We start from the raw sequence: 17,710 nt of genomic DNA, 5'->3' as shown, positions 1-17,710 counted from the left end.
CGTTAATTAAAAACAGCCAGTTTACAATCATAATGGAAGTTTCTTCTCTCATAACAACAGTTGAGATCAAATTGATTTTCTGCAAAAATTGAGCCCATCTCTCTCTAAAGTCCTGAGTTTTGACACCTGTCTCACAATCACTGAGTCTTTTTCTTCAGTCTGACCACTAAATCTGGGAGTAGAAAACCAGTCCACTCTAGCTGTGTTCCATAGCTTCTTTTGAGTTAGATGATTCTGATGTTACAGTATATAATTCAAGAATCGTTTTGAATATATACTTTTTTCCTCCAAAATTGTCTAGTTTTTGGAAGTACAGTAAGTTTTCATTTGCTCTTATCGAGTTTTGAAAATGATCATTCAGTACATTTACTATTGATAAAATAAAAGTTTAGTGAGAATTTTAATAGAGCTCATTGGCTTTTAGGAATGGTTTTGAAAAAATGTTTATTGTGGGGTAGTAGTGCATTGTTCTCAATGGGATGGGTGAGCCTTATTATAATCACTTACGCAACTTTTATCTAAATGTGTCTCTATACACATGCATTCCATTACTTCTTTCCCAACACACTCTCTTACTCTCACAAGCCTTCTGATAAGCTGAGGAAGGATAGAAGGAATCTTTATATAGAGAAAAGAATCTGGGATTATTTTTATTTTAATCCTAATTCATGTGTCCTCAAACTTTGCTGCACTTTGCCATCACCTGAGAAGCTTTCAGAACAACCCCAGGTCATACCCAATGCCAGATGAATCAGATCAACTCAAGGTGGTAGAAGGCAGTTTGTAAAACTCCTCTGATGATCCCAATGCACAGCCAAGCTTGGGAACCACATTGCCTGGTTAGAGGGTGGGAGAAGGAGAACTGCTTCTCACTCTTGGTGGGACCTTGAGGAAGTCAGTTTTAAGCCTTGATTATCTTCTCTGTAAAATGGGTTGTTGAATTAAATATCATCACAAGTTCATTAGTTTCTTTCACCTTATATGCTTCAAATTCTATGATTTTAAAATCATTTTGAAGATGAAACTGTTTGAAGCACTATAGAAGTGCCCATCTTTGATGCTAACAATGCTACAGGCCTTTCTACAACTGCTAATATTCTATAACCTAGTTATAAAATTCAGATTTGCTTTTCCTCAATTATTTGGAGCTTCATTTTTGACATTTGGGGCAAAGAGAAAAAGCATATAACTTAATCTACAGCACCCCTTTGTTTCATGTTACACAGCATCTGGGAATAACATAGGGATAATGTAACTTACACAGTATCTGAGCACTTACATCTGCTCATTAAAATTGTATTTAAACTAATTTGGAAATAAATGTTTTTAATACTACACTGTGTATAATTTTACTCCATTGTATTCTTATATTTGCCATTAAATTTTCTTAACAATTATGTAAAAGTGACCTTAAATGATTCAGTTTGGTATAGAGCATTTTATTTAACTTTAGGGGAATGAAGGAAAATAGGTGGGCAGGTGGAAAAACTATATGGCTTAAATTTAAGCATGTGTACAAGTAGGTATTACTTGTACAGGATGAAAGGATATATGAGTAGAAAGGCAAATGATAGGGCAAGAGTGTAATAACTTATATGTTGTAATAATCACCCAAAACATGTCTTCTAACAGCATATTCCTTCGCATTTTGGTTTTCCTAATTTTACTAACCGACAAAGAACTGCAACAAGGCAAAAAGTGCTTAGGAGATACTGTTTTGAATGAGGTCTCATGGCTACTAGGCATATGGGATGGTCTTCCCCCACCACAACCCTTTTAAAACTTGTCTTTAGACCTGACATAAAGTCAATTGTTACTTTTCCTTTTCTCCACAGCCTGGCACTAGCAATATATTACCACATAAAGAACAGGTGAGTTTTAAAATCAGTCCTGTTATTCTAGCTAATAAACTTACAAGATATAACGTTAGCGTTAGGTTTTAACTATAGATATTATTGGAGTAGGCTATAGTGCTTTTATTACATTTTTGAAGCGAACCTTTTTTTTTTTTGTCTTAGGACTTCTAATGTTTAAGTTATTGAGGATTCTAAAGAACATTTGCTGATGTGGGCTATATTAATATTTACTGGATTAGAAATTAAAATTGAGAATTTAAAAATAAGTCCCTTGTATGCTAAAACATAGTTTTTAAAGCACTGTTGACATTTTGAGCAGGATACTTCTTTGTTGTGGGGGATTGCCTTGTGCTTTACAGGATGTTTAGCAACATTTCTGGCCTCTCCTCACTAGATGCCAGTAGCACCCTCCCCCCAGGCCCCATTGTGACAACAAAAAATGTCTCTACCATGGCTGAATGTTTCCTGGAAGACAGAAACACCCCTGATAGCGAGCTATAGCATTAACATAATTCTTTGTAAAAGAGAATCACTTTCTACAATAAATTGGTCGAATGGAAATTGTGTCACTTATTTACATTTGGCAAATCTCTTTATGTCTGCTTCAACAGAAGACAGCTGATTCTCATGTACACCCTGTCTTCAATCCTTTGTGATTACCTCAGTCATCTCAATAATTTGTTTTGAATAAACAATATGAAGCCCCAGCCTCATGTATCTTTATGGCTAGAAAAGTTTGTATTTTTTAAGCCTTCAGATAATTTTGGATATTCTTTGATACTGTACCAGAAGTCCACAGAAGCTGTCTCCTTAAATTAGTTACAATGGTTTTAAATCCTGTCCTTGAACTTGTACTAAGGTCTCTGTTAAATTAGTACCCATGCATACATATTCTATGCTAAATGAATCTCTTACATTGTAAGTAATTTCATAATAACATTATGCATTGGTCATTTGGAAAGTATCAGTTCCATTTCTTTATACGGTATCAAAACTCACTTTTGTTAGTTAGCATCATATAACCAGCAGTCTTTCCAGAAAAACCTTTAGGTATTGAAAAGCTGTTAGGTCACAAAAAGGGCACAAGTTTTCCCCAATCTTGATTTTTAGCTTGATAGCTGGAACTGTGCAATTGGGAAGAAATGTATAAGTTATTTTTCTGGAAGTGACAGGCTCACTTTTCAGTCTTGAGAGAATGACACTTGTATTATCAAATAAAAATATTATTCTCTGAAAGCAGTAGGGCATTCAGCTCACAACTAATTCCAAGTGCTTTTCCTTAACACAAGCACATTTCAGTATGCAGGAGTGCTTAATGCATACTTCCCCTTATTGTAGAGTATAAAAAGAAGATTCAGTTTTTAATAACAGTATTCATTGTCATTGCTTTATCAAAGATGTGCTTAAGTAAAGCAGATTTCTTGTCAACAAGTGGCAGTGAAGAGTAGAATGACTACTAGTATAGGGTGGGATCTCTGCCTTGATTCTTGCTCAGAAACCAGTTTTACTGACTTTTGCTTTTATGCAGTCATTGCAAATGTCAGTGTAAATGCAGACTATGCCTTAATATTTCTATACAAACAGTTTTGGCCTCATGATTCTCCTGAAAATGGTCTAGTGCCGTGGTCAGCAAACTGCGGCTCACGAGCCACGTGCGGCTCTTTGGCCCCTTGAGTGTTGCTCTTCCACAAAATAGCACGTGCGAGCGCGCATGTACAGTGCAATTGAAACTTCGTGGCCCATGCACAGAAGTCGGTTTTCGGCCTGGGCGAGTCTATTTTGAAGAAGTGGTTCCAACGCCGAGCCACAATCAAGGGGCCAAAGAGCCGCATGTGGCTCTCGAGCCATGGTTTGCCATTAAATTTTGGCATTAAATGTTGGAGCATTGTCCTGTACACCAAAAGGTGGTAGGTTTGATTCCAAGTTAGGGCAGCACATACCTAGGCTGTAGGTTCAATTCTGTAAGGCCACATAGCTAGGTTTCTGGTTCCATCCACAGTTCAGCATGTATAGGAGGCAGCCATTCCATTTTTTTTTCTCAAATAAATAGAATGGTTACTTTAAAAATACAAAGGCAAATTTTAAATTCAGACTATTGTAAAGAATCAAGAAGAAATATATAATAAGAATATAGTATAGGAAACTAGTTAGAGAAAAAAAAAAACAGTGAAAAAACAGGGATCTCATTTTCACATGAAGGATTGCCCATCACTACTGCTTTATAAAATATTCCTGGGTCTTTCAATGAAAGGTTAGAGGAGTGGCAATTGATCTGGTTGACTAGCATTGCCTATTAGGGAGGGTCAATGCTTATAAAGGCAGCTCTGGCAGGTCCTTATAGAAAAGGTTTCACAGAATTCTATGTGTTGAGTAAAAAGAGGTCATAAAATTCCTACAGGATCTAAGAGAAGAATTTGTAGAAGGACTTTCTTTGTTGAAGGTTAAGCTCCCACCAAAATTCTCTCTACTCCCAACAGATGTGTTGCTAATACAACAATTTCTGGATTACTTTTTAAAATCACGTTCTTATTTTCTAGAGATTCAAATAGATCTAAGGACATTTTTGATGAGAGACTCCATCCTGTCACAGTAAGTGCCAGTTGTATTAAGGTTGTCTCTTTCTCTCAGACACTTGTGTTTATTCCATGCTGATTTGCTTTGAAATTAATCACTAGTAGAAAATTACTCTCTCCAGCTTGGAGTTAACGTTACCTTCCTTTAAGTTTTCTTCCCCACCCCATGTTGTATCTAATTATTTTGCAAAAGGAATCAATATATATAAAAGCATAAGCGACCATCCAACCGGTAACTATGATGCGCACTGACCATCAGGGGGCAGATGCTCAACACAGGAGCTGGGGAGCTGCTGTGACTTGGCAGCTGTGGTCCTCAGGTGATGCATCCAGAACCAGAGAGGAGGGAGCCCGATTCCAGGGTGCGTAACCTGAGAACTTCCCTCCTGCAATCTGGGACTCTTTGGGGGATGTCAGAGAGCTGGTTTCAGCCTGATCCCTGCAGGCCAGACCGAGGGACCCCACCTGTACACAAATCTGTGCACCAGGCCTTTAGTGTTACATAAGAATCTAGAGGCCCAATGCACAACACTCGTATACTGGGGATGAGTGGTCTCTCAGCCCGACCTGTGCCCTTTTGCACTCCAGGAGCCCTTGAGGGATATCGGAGAGCTGGTTTTGGCCTGATCCCCATAGGCAAGGCCGAGGGATCCCACTTGAGCACAAATCCGTGCATCAGGCCTTTAGTCTATAATAATAAAAGGGTAATATGCAAATAGACCAAACAACTGAACAGCCGAATGACCTCCCAGACTACCTTCTGAATGACCACACTGTGACACGCACTGGCGCCAGGCCAGCCAAGGTGGGTGCAATGCAATTGGTCAGGGCCCCCGCAATCACTCCACGATCGCCCTGCAGAGGGAGGCCCAGGCTACCTGCTGCGAGGTGATCAATTGCCCCAAAGAGGGAGACCCATGCTGGCTGGCGGGGCGATCAATCCGGTGGGTCGGCTCCACAATCGCCCCAATGGCGGAGGCACAGACCATTCGCAGAGCCCCAGGTGGGTGGGCAGAGCCCCACACCCAATCGCCCTAAAGAGGAAGGCCCAGGCTACCCCCACAGACAGCACTGCGGTGGGTGAGCAGGGCCTCCCTCTGCGGGGTGATCAATCTGGGGCACCACAATTGATCAACCCACAGAGGGAGGCCCAGCCCACTGACTAGCGATGTGGTGACGGATGTGCAGGGCCAGCCAGTTATCGCCCCGCAGAGGGAAATTCCAAGCCAGCCAATGATCCCACCCCACACCTGTCACCCACAGAGTGAGGTGACTGGTGGTGGGGTAGGGGGTGGCAGTGCTGTACTGATGGCAAGCACTGGCAGCGGCGGGGCACAACCAGCTGCCTGCAGCCGGGGGAAGGAAAGCTCTGATATGCTCTGATCATCAGCCAAGCCTAGGGACCCTACCCGAGGGGTCCCAGATTACAAGAAGGCACAGGCTTGACTGAGGGCCACCCCCCGCCCCAGTGCACAAATTCGAATTTTGTGCACAGGGCCTCTAGTGTTACATAAGAAACTAGAGGCCCCGGTGGATGACATTCATGTACTGGGGGTGGGGAGGCCCCTAAGCCGGGCCCCTGCCCTTTTGCAGTCTGGGAGCCCACGGGGGATGTCTGACTGATGGCTTACATCCTTAGTGCTGCTGTGGAGGCAGGGGAGGCTCCTGCCACAGCCGCTGAGCTCGCCAGCCATCATCCTGGCTTCTGGCTGAGCAGCATCCCCCCCCTCCCCCCTGTGGGAGCACACTGACCACCAAGGGCAGCTCCTGTGTTGAGGCTCTGCTCCTTGGTGGTCAGTGCACATCATAGCGAGTGGTAGTTCCACCATTCAGTAAATTTGCATAAATTTGCATATTACCCTTTTATTATATAGGATATGTCAGTAAGAACTGAGTTTCAGCTTTGTATAATTAGTGAACTAAAGTGGGTCAACATACCCAAAAAACAAAAATTTATATTTTTAAAAGAAAATTTTCAATAGCATCAAACAATATGAATATTTGTACATAAACCTAGTAGATATATCAAGATCTCTAGGAGAAAATTAAACAGCTATTTAAATATTGAATTAATTAGAATGACAAAAATTTTCAAATGTCTTCAGATTTGCTCTATAACAATATGTGGCTGGTGAGCATTGTACACACAGCACAGCCTTAGAGCCCGATGGTTACATTCTCAAAGTTGATTGCAGAGAACTGTGACATGATGACCAACAAGTCCTTGGAGCCTAAAAATAGTTCACAATTAGACAGAATGTTAGAGGGGGAAGGTGGAAAGGAATATATAAATATTCTGAGGTTGTGCCTGTATCTTTAATGAGCGTCATTTTTCAATCACTATTGTTTTTAAGGTCCCATTATTTTATTTAAAAGGCTAAAATACATGTTACCCAATAAAAATTATTTTAATTAGCACATGGGCATAAGTGGAACAGGGCTGTTACAAAAGTACTTAATATTTTTCTTCAATGGGTACTTCCTTTCAGGAAGAAAAGGTTCCTGAGGAATCCTTTCATCATAATCCCGATCCCGAATCAATTTACAGATTTATTCGACCTTTTTTCTTTGCCTATAAGGTAACAGCAGGATATGCAATAACAACTTTGGTAAGATAGTTCTTCTTTCAGAACTTTATTAAGGGAAACCTATAAAAGGAAGTAAAGTTCACACATTTCAGCTTAATAATCACTATGATTAAAAATGCCCTTGCTTTTCTCACCACAAAAAGGTTGCTATTAAAGGCAGCAGGAGAGCGAGATTTCCAATTTCTCCTTCCGGACCTCAGGAGACATAGGCGCAGGCAGTGCACACAGGCACACTTACAAGGTGTGCTGATGGGGCAGGACGGGGGCAATAACAGAACCTTCTGGGCCCCAGGGAGAGACAGGTTCAGGGTAGGGCTAAGCTGAGTCCCAGGCTGCATTCCCCGGGCAGTTGTAATGTGTGTCCTGACTGAGAACTAGAGCCCTAACTTCGCTGTTCCTGGGATGATGGGTGTTCATCCGTCCTTGCTGTCCTCTTGTGACTCCTGTGATGTTGCCAGGATTCTAGTGCCAGTAGGACCTGAAAGGGCGTTGCTAGTTGCCTGCTCAGCTACAGCTGTGTAAGGACCTTTGTGTCATTCATCCAGGATTCCTGTGGAAAGAGTATCATTTGGAATGAGTGGTCCATTCTAGTGAGAAGGAATGGGGATTGTATCACTCCTGCCTCAGGCAATCCTAAAGGGTAAAGTCTCCTGCTTGGTGTGAGGGAAGAGTACTTAGGTCAGCTACTTTAGAGAGGTGATCAGAAAGAGCCTCTGTAAAGAGAGGACATCTGAACACTGACCTGACTGAACTGAGGAAGATGAGGAGCTCTGGTGTATGTGCAGATGAAACAAGTGCCAGATTCAGAGACGGGAACTTATACTTGGTATTTGAGTAAGAGTGAGGTATGGCCAGTGTGGTCAGAGTGTCAAATGAGGAAAAGAAGGTAGGGCATGAGGGCCAGGAGGGCACATGCCATCTGATTGGGCCTTTCAGCTTGCAGGCCATGGGAGGAAGTGACATTTTTATTTGTTTGGTGGAAACCCTTTGGCAGAGTTGAGCAGGGTGGGGAAGTGCTCTTGATTAAAAAGTCTATCCTGGCTGCTTTGGGGAGAAAGACTGTAGCTGGGAGTCTGAGTGGAGAGTGAGAAATCAGGAGGCAATAACAGTGACACAGGTGGGAAGTGAAATAGACTAGAAAGCGATCTGACTACCATTGACAGGCAGAGAGAACAAGAATTGCTCACAGATTGCAGCAGGTTAACTCAATTGGAAGTCTTTGGCCAAGCACCTAGGCAAATGGCAGTGCCCACATGACATTAGGGAATGTGTGAGGAGTGAGGAGCTGCGGTGAAGAGCTCTGGTTTGTATGTGCAAATGCACCGAAGACCTTAGCAGTAGTAGTTTCAGTCTAGTGACAGTGCCGGGGGCAGACTACAGAGGGTGAAGGGGAGAGTGGGAGATGAGAAGCAGCATCAGGGCATTCACTGTGAGGAAACAGAGAGGAAGCATCCTAGGGGTTGTGGCGGGTGGGATGGGTACCATATAAAGACATTCATATTGGGGAGAGTGTCTGGGCCACAGGGAAGTGTTCAAAAAGAGGTAATTGTGGGAGGTGTTCTTCAGAAGTGGGATGGGATTGAGTTCACTGCTAGAAGAGTTTCAGTGAGAAGAGAAATCTCAATTCCAATGACACCAGAGGGCAAGTGGTATAAATGAATGATTAATGGCACATACCAAGTCTACAGTAAAGATTGCAGGAAGTTGAGTGATTTCCAATGTTGTATATGTATCTATTTATTCCCAGAAAGTTGACCATTGAACCTTGTAAGGAGGTTCATTCATAGGATATCTGAGAGCATTTAGCTTTGGGAGATTGGTGCAAACTTTCACTAATAACACATAATGTTCAATAACCGTTTGCTTTCTAAAATACAGCTGGGTTTGAAGACCTTTGGCTAATGTGAGTTGTACATCTGAGATTATCTGATAACCTGAGATAGTCAACATACTCTTCTTCAAAGAACCCTTTGACGTAACAACAAATCACAGCTTGCCTCTATAATCTTTGCTTAGCTGTTACCTTCACCCAGTTCTTTGTAGAATAGAAATGTAATACATGTGAAGAAATCATGAGACCTCACAAGCTACCTGGCAGATTTAGAGGAGAACCAGGGAGATAGAGACTGGCAGCTCTGCTACCACCTGAAACCAACAGAACTGACTAAGCTTCAGGTTGTGTAAGACAGAGATGGATTTCACAGAATCATGATGGAGATGTGAGGCTTAGGAGACATAAAAGGACTACCTTTGATGTGCATGTGTGTTTCTTACAAAGGCACTAAGTCCAGGAATACTTGACAGTTGTAGAGACCTGCCTCAGACACACCTGTTTGCACTGCCTGTCCTGCTGTACCACACAGCAGCCACTGGGGAGCTGTCTTTAATTTTTTTTTTATATTTTATTGATTTTTCACAGAGAGGAAGAGAGAGGGATAGAGAGTTAGAAACATCAATGATAGAGAAACATCGATCAGCTGCCTCCTGCATACCTCCTACTGGGGATGCGCCCGCAACCAAGGTACATGCCCTTGACCGAAATCGAACCTGGGACCTTTCAGTCTGCAGGCCGACGCTCTATCCACTGAGCCAAACCGGTTTCGGCTAATTTTTTTTTTTTTAATCCTTACCAGAGGATATGTTTTCCATTGATTTTTCAGAGAAAGTAGAAAAAAGAGGGGAGGAGAGGAAAAAAATAGAGAGAGAGAGAGAGAGAGAGAGAGAGAGAGAGAGAGAGAGAGAGAGAGAGAGAGAGAGAGAGAGAGAAGTCCTGACTGGGGCCAAGAGTTGGACCAGAGACTCTTTGGTGATCAGGCTGTAAATTCACCTGGAAAGTAGGCAATAAAAGTGTCTGATTTGCAACTGTTTCTTGGCCTCTGGCTTTTGCTGGCCAAGCAGTCTCTCTAGAACCTAAGAATAAAAGGCATGTCAAAAACTGATGAAATCTGTCATTCCTGAAAGTTCTTATCACAGCACTTAAACTGAACTATAATCAAAGACCAGTGTTCTACTTTGCAGGTTTACATAGAAAGACTTTTAATTTATGCTGAAATCGATCTTTGCCCATTTAACTGGAAACGCATTGTTTTGGAAGCAATTATTCAGGCCTACAAATATCTGCATGATCTGGCTATATGGAATTCTCACTTCACCCGATTGCTAAGGGGCATTACAGTCAAGGACTTGTGAGTTTGAAAGGTTTTGATGAAGTTTCTAACCATTTTCGAATACCTTATTTGTCCCCATAAAATTTATAAAATAAGAAATACTTAGAAAGGTTACATTGTGCAGAGGACTGAACTAGGCATAAAATTACATATATTTTTCTATCCACATTTGCTATAAACATTTCATACTCCTCCTCATTAATTAGTATGCCTTCATGTGTTATTATTGTAATAATCTGTGTGATAATTTGGTATATTTCTCTGGTAGCAAACTTTGTAGAAGCTCACATCCAAAAACAACAGTAATGTAAATACCTTCATGGCTTCCTTAACGCTGTCTACCAGTTTAGGTCTTTTATTTCCCCCTTTTAAAAATTTCATTTATTTTCAATAAGACTTTACATTCAATATCTATATATAAAAGCCTAAGGGATCGGCTGACCAGCCAGTAGTTATGACATGCACTGACCACCAGGGGGAAGACGCTTAATGCAGGAGCGAAAACCATAGGCATGGAAACATGGAACAGACTCATGAATCTCAGAAACAAGGGGGTAGAGGGGAGGGCGGGAAGGGATTAACCAAAGATCTTATATGCATACTAGAGGCCCAATGCACAGATTCGTGCACCAGTGGGGTCCCTGGGCCTGGCCTGCCGGGATCGGGCCAAAACTGGCTCTCTGACATCCCCCAAGGGGTCCCGGATTGCGAAAGAACACAAATCTGTGCACTGGGCCTATAGTTATTTTATATTAGTCTCAGGTGTACAGCATAATGGTTAAAAAACCATGTGCTTTGCAAAGTGTTTTCCACAATATTTTTAGTACTGACCTGACACCATGCATAAATATCACAGTATTACTGACTCTCTTTCCTATGGCATAATTTATATCCCCATAACTGCATTGTAATTGCCAATCTGTACTTCTCAATTTCTTCACCTTCTTCACCCAGCCCCCCAAACCTCTTCTCCTCTGACAACCATCAAAATGTTCCCTTTACCTATGAGTCTGCTTCTGTTTTTGTTCATTTATATTGCTTTCTAGTGAAATCATATGTTATTTGTATTTCTCTGATTGACTTATTTCACCAACATAATACCCTCTAGGACCATCTGTTCTCTCGCAAATGGCAGGATTTCATTCTTTTTTATAGATGAGTAATGATATTCCACTGCTTTTTTATCCATTCATCAGTTAATGGGCATTTGAGTTGCTTCTACAGCTTGAGGATTGTAAATAATACTGCAGTGAACATAGGGTGCATATATTCTTTCAAATTAGTGTCTTGGTTTTCTTCGGATATATACTTAGGGTAGAATCACTGAGTCATAAGGCAGTTCCATTTTTAAGTTTTGAGGAACTTCCATACTATTTTCCACAGTGTCTGCACCAGTATACATTGCCACCAAAAGTGCACGAGGGTTCCCTTTTCTCCACATCCTTATCAACACTTGCTGTTTGTTGATTTATTGATGATAGCCATTCTAACAGGTGTGAGCATATCTCATTGTGGTTTTAATTTGCATCTCACTGATGAACAGTGATGTTAAGCATCTTTTCATGTATATCAGCCATCTGTATGCTCTCTTTGGAGAAGTGTCTGTTCAGGCTCTCTGTCCATTTTTTAATTAGATTGTATTTTTGGTGTTGGGCTGTATATGTTTTTTATAAGGTGTTGAGTTATATATGTTTTTTATAAATTTTGAATATTAAACCCTTATTAGATATATCATTGTCAAATACATTTTCCCATCAGTGGGTTGTCTTTTTATTTTGTTGATGTTTTCTTTTGCTATACTAAAATTATTAGTTTGATGTAGTCCGATTTCTTTCTTTTTTATTTTATTTCGCTTGCACAGGGTAATCTATCAGCAAAATACTAAGAGAAATATTCCAGATTTTAGTGCCTATGTTTTTTTCTAGGATTTTTATGGTTTTGAATCTTACATTTAAGTTAATAATCCATTTTGAGTCTATTTTTGTATGTGGTGTAAGAAGTGGTCTAACTTCATTTTTTGAATGTATCTGTCCAATTTACCCAACATCATTTATTTAATAGACTATCTTTATACCATTGAATCAAGTCTCCTCTTTTGTCAAATAGTAATTAACCATATAGGTATGGGGTTATTTCTGGGCTTTCTATTTTGTTCCATTGATCTATGTTTGTTTTTATGCTAGTACCATGCTCTTTTGATTACTATAGCCTTGTAGTAGAGTTTGATAGCAGGTAGTGTGATACCTCCAACCTGTTTAGTTTTTCTCTCAACTGCTGTGACTGTTTAGAGTCTTTTGTGGGTCTGTATAAAACTTTGGATTATTTTTTCTACTTCTGTAAAAGATGGCATTGGCATCTTGATAGGAATTTGGTTGAAATAGATTATTTGAGGTAGTATGGACATTTTAAAGGTGTTATTGCCTCCTGACCATGAGCATTGTATATGTTTCCATTTATTTGTCTCTTCCTCAATTTATTTTTTGGTGTCTGATAATTTTCCAAGAGTTTTCCCCTCAGAGATAATAGTGGTGGCTCTGAATGGACCCGTTTGTTGCTGCGGTGATGTGCCCAATCCTTTTGTTGTCACATCTCTACTTTACTAATCCCCTTCCTGTTATCAGCCTGATGGAAATGTCTGCAAGTTCTTCAGGGCTAAGAAACAGCATACATCATTCCTTCCATCTGAACACTAGAGTGGGGCCCTGTGAGTGAGCAAGGAGAATCAACCTATAGCTACACTAACGGGACTCTGATAATCGAGCCCCTACCCAACAGCAGTTGTGCACAAGAGACATAACCTCCTTCCCTGTGCCCCAAACTCAAAGTCCTGGGAGGCAAAAGGGACCGCGAATTGTTGAACCTTGTTTGCCTGTTTGAACATTAGTGTATTAGCCCAGCTGGGTAGCCTTTATTTGTTTCAAAACTAAACTCAGAGCCAACCTAGTAGCTTAGATGACAATTTTGAAGAGAACCAAGTTGACTAAAATTGCCCTCTGGTGGTTTTGTGTTTTCCTTTTCCCCAGAAATGAGTTGGAAAGGCAGTACATATGTCTACTGCGGTTTCATCTTTATGTTTCTGCCAGTGTCTATGCCCAATACTATTTTGACCTTCGGTCTTTAGCAAGTGACCATGGACTGCCTATTGCACTTGCTCCTCTTCAAAAAGAAAGAGCACTGAACCTAGAGGTAAGTCTGTGGATTCACAAAGTGGGGTTTGCTGCCAGACACAAAAGCCAATATCTGTGGGTAAATCATATTATGTAGTATTAGGAAAATGAAAAGCTGTTTTAACTAGAACATTGAATAAGACTTATTAACTCTTTCACATCATATTAGCGGTATTTTTTATGGTGTGTATAAGAATCCCATATTATAAAAATTATCTTTTCTGTGACCATGATTCAAAATAATTTAAATCAATTTTAAACTTTGATGATTTTTTTGCAAACACTGGGTGTAGAAAGTATATGGGTTTTTAATGGCAATTGTAAAGTATATGCAACAAAGTAATATTTATGGCTTATAAATTCTGGGGAGTATACCACAAAATTACAACTGAAATGGACAGTTTCTGTGGTACTTTAATGGTCCTTTAGAATAAGATGTGCTCCTACCTTAATTATGGTGCTTCAATCACTAGACCTTCTCTATATTTCAGTAAAATTCAGAACTTGCCTGCCTCATTAAAATTTGCTTAGAGTAAATTCTAACTAATGAAGATTGGATAGAATGTAAATAGCTGAGTAAACAATGACTTTTCCCAACTGTATCTATACTAATAAAAAAGTAGTATGCTAATTAGACAGGGAGACCTTCCGGACATCCTTCTGGACAAAGCCATGGTGGTGGGGCTGAGGCAGAGGCGGTTAGGGATGATCAGGCTGGCAGGGGGGTGGCAGGGATGTTGGGGGCTATCAGGCCAGCATGGGGGGCAGTTGGGGGTGAGCAGGCTAGCAGGGGGGGCAGTTGGGGACTATCAGGCTGGCAGTGGGGGGAAGTTGGGGTGAGCAGGCTGGCAGGCAGAGTGGTTAGGGGCAACAGGAAGGCAGGCAGGTGAGCGGTTAGGAGCCAGCGGTCCTGGATTGCGAGAGGGATGTCTGACTGCTGGTTTAGGGTCCGACATCGCCCGAGGAGTCCCAGATTGGAGAGAGTACAGGCCGGGATGAGGGACACCTCCCCACCCCCCCCCCCCGTGCACAAATTTTGTGCACCGGGCCACTAGTATTTATTATATTTAAGGAACCAAGTGTACAGACAACAGATGGTATTATTGTTAGGAGACTGTCACACCTTTGACATCTTTGAAAAAACCCAAACTTTAAAACATTCTAAGTTCCCCTTTGCTCTGTCAATCTAATCAGAGTCCCTGAACTACTTAACTTTGTGAATGAACATAAAATAGGAGTGTAGACCACAGCTCTCCGGAGAAGCAGTACCTATAATCCATGTAAAGAAGTGGGAATGTGTGGCTTTCTCTGTGAAGGCTGCAACTCTTATTTTGAATGTCCCTGTGCTCTATCTCATTTCTCCTCCTAGGCCATTTCCAAATATTGTGAGAACATAAACCTGTGCAAAGTGGCCATAAAAAAGTCTGGCAGCTGTGATAACCTTACTAATGTGCAACATGCCAATGCCATCTTATCTTAAGGAGGAATGAGGGCTGTGACATGATGAGCCCCTCATCTGCAAGGACTGGAGAAGAATTACCGCTCCTGCTCCAATCCCAGCTAAGTTATTTCCTTTTAAGGGAGATTTAAGGGTATTGACATAATGAGTTTCTCACTTACCAAAACAACGACTGTTGAAATATAATTTTTTTTGTTCCAGCAAGTTTAATATTTCCTCTTAAAAAAAAAAAAGTAGGGTTTCAAACCTTATGAGGACCATTTTTAGTCTGTGCTTAATTTATGAGCCTTAGTATTTTTCATTTCCCTTTTATTTTAATTATCAGATGATATTAATTTGTTTAATTTTGTTTACATTTTTGGATAAAAAGAAAATGTCTCTGTTAAACTTTTAAAAAGTTCTAGTTAACCTCCCACTTGACATTTTCTTTTGAGCTTTGGTACTCTCATTTAAAAGTTTAAAGTACCTATTTCTGTATACTACTAGTATAGTTTCAAATGCTTTAATGTTTACTTTAATAATGTGGGAAATTGATTTTTTTACAATAGAACATTCCTTAAATATTTTTTATTGCTTTCTAGAGCAAAATGGGTACTTTTTCCCCCTCATTATGTGCTGTTTCTTTTCCTCCTGAACCTTTTGGACATTGTTACTGTATATTAATTACTTCAACGTAATTTTAATTGTGAGTTTTCATTTCAGTTTTTGTGACTTTGTAGATTTCTTTTTTTTTTAATTGACGTTAGAAGGAAAGGAAGGGAGAAGGAAAGAAATGGAGAGAAACATGGATATGAGAGAAATATCTATCGGTTGCCTCCCATCCAGTGTCTGAGACTGGGAATCAAACCTGGCACCTGGGTACGTGCCCTGACTGGTCACAGAATCCTGGACCTTTGGTGGCTGGGAAGACACTCCAATCCACTGAGCCATCTGGCCAGGGTGAAGGTTGCTCTTTCAAAGAAACTAAATAACAACTATTCTCATTATAAAAATCATATGTTCTGTGCTCTTTAGCCTTTGAAAATTCTTGTGTAACTGGCCTTAAAACTGCCACAATGAACTAGTAAAGTGGAGATTTCTGGTGGTACAGAAGTTGGATACAAAGGGTGGCTGTTCTGTATTACTTTCCAGGACCTCCTTGCTAGCAGATAGTTCCAAGGGCTTATATTGAATAAGTGACTTACTCTACCTATAATGCATGCCGTTAGCTATCATGTCTAGAAATTGTTTTTAAAGAAATTAGACAAACAATTTCTAGAAAGTAAATTTTCATTGTTTGTGATCTATATCTTGCTTTCCCTGTAGGACTGAATGTGATGCACTATTGCCTTTTTGAGTTAAAATGAGTCTGTGATGTCAGCATTTTCTCTCCTTCCTCTGCAGTTACAATGGCCAATTCTAATAGCACATTAGCAAGGAAGAATTTTTAAACTTTGAACAGTTTTATGGTGTTCCTTCTTGAGACTTTTCAAGCATAACCTTTCAATTTAACATGTTAAGAGTTGATAATACAGTAGAAGGAAGTGAGTAGAAAATATTCACTAGGATGACAGTTAAAAGTGTCAGTAATATTGGATATAAATATTTTCCAGGTTTTACTGGGTTGCATGTAAGCATATTTAATATTTCATTAAGTTATCAAAATGTTGGCAGGAATAGTTGAAGTAATTAAAATTTTTTGTAAAGATTAGGTGCTTAAAGCCAGTCTCTATATTAAAAAGTAAGGAGATAGTTAGATCTTTTATTGTAACTTTTTCTATTAGTATCTTAGTATGTACTGCATAGGTACTGTGGACAGTGCTGTAAGTTCCACAGTGATAGGTTAAAAGGCTTCATAATATATTAAGTTTGCAGACTCCCAGCTCCCTGCGATCAATACCAGGAGCGGACCCCCAATATCTGCGATCGATCGCAGGCTCCGCTCCTGCCCCCAGGGCCGAAAGCTTTCGGCTGTGGGCAGAAGCGGATGCCAGCTCTCTGCGATCAATTGCATGAGCGGACCCCAGCTCTCTGCGATCGATCACAGGATCTGCACCTGCCCAAGATCGAAATCCTCCGGGGTAAGTTTTCTGCCTTGGGCAGGAGTGGACCCCCAGCTCCCAGCAATGAATTGCATGCTCCGCTCCCAAGCCGAAATCCTCAGGGGGAATCTTTTGGCCTTGGACAGGAGTGAACCCCCAGCTCCATGCGATCCATCGCAGAAGCAGACACCCGCTCCCTGCAATCCCTGGCAGGCTCTGCTCCTACCTCCTGCGGAACCTTTCAGCCTTCAGCAGGAGCAGACCCCCAGCTCCCTGAGATCTATCGCAGGCTCTGCTTTTGAGTCTGGTGGAGGCTTTCGGCCTTGGGCAGGAGCAGACCGCCACTCCCTGTGATGGATTGCAGGCTCCTCTCCTACCCAAGGCCCAAAGGACCCCTAGCTCCCTGAGATTGATCACAGGAGTGCACCCCTGCTACCTGCAATTAATCAAAGGCTCCGTTTCTGCGCAACGCCAAAAGCCTCTGGCAAAGGCTTTCGACCTTGGGCAGGAGCGGATCCCCACCTCCCTGCCATCAATCACAGGTGGCTTTCAGCCTTGGGCAGGAGTGGACCCCAAGTGCCCTGTGATCAATAGCAGGAGGAGACACCCACTCCCTGTGATCGATTGCAGGCTCTGCTCCTGCCTCCGGCTAAGGCTTTTGGCCTTGGGCAGGAGAGGACTCCCAGCTCCATACAATTGATCGCAGGAGAGGACCCCAGCGCTCTGTGATCGATCCCTGCCAAGGACCCCCCACTCCCTGCAATCGAAGGCAGGCTCCGCTCCTACCCAAGGCCTAAAGCGTTGGAGGCTTTCAGTGGTGGGCAGGAGCGGACCCCCAACTCCCTGTGATCAATCATAGGAATGAACCTGCGCTCCCTG

The 17,710-nt window shown here is 41.4% G+C and overlaps 1 protein-coding gene across 1 annotated transcript in view; it reads left to right on the top strand.

Moving 5' to 3' along the window:
- LOC129148260 (cyclin-Y-like protein 1) overlaps positions 1–14,971 on the top strand; it is a 28,762-nt gene extending 13,791 nt beyond the window's left edge. Inside the window, exons 5-10 of the mRNA XM_054712877.1 lie at positions 1,836–1,871; positions 4,394–4,445; positions 6,919–7,038; positions 10,036–10,202; positions 13,208–13,370; positions 14,721–14,971. Of these exons, the coding sequence (XP_054568852.1) occupies positions 1,836–1,871; positions 4,394–4,445; positions 6,919–7,038; positions 10,036–10,202; positions 13,208–13,370; positions 14,721–14,831 (649 nt within the window). The 3' untranslated portion in view covers positions 14,832–14,971. The remainder of the gene's footprint in view (positions 1–1,835; positions 1,872–4,393; positions 4,446–6,918; positions 7,039–10,035; positions 10,203–13,207; positions 13,371–14,720) is intronic.
- The last annotated feature ends 2,739 nt before the right edge of the window (positions 14,972–17,710 follow it).

Source organism: Eptesicus fuscus, chromosome 24 (genome assembly GCF_027574615.1).
Source record: "Eptesicus fuscus isolate TK198812 chromosome 24, DD_ASM_mEF_20220401, whole genome shotgun sequence".
NCBI classification, from domain to species: Eukaryota; Metazoa; Chordata; class Mammalia; order Chiroptera; family Vespertilionidae; genus Eptesicus; species Eptesicus fuscus.
Note: the sequence above shows the minus strand (reverse complement) of the source record. Positions and strands in the feature narration are given on the sequence as shown.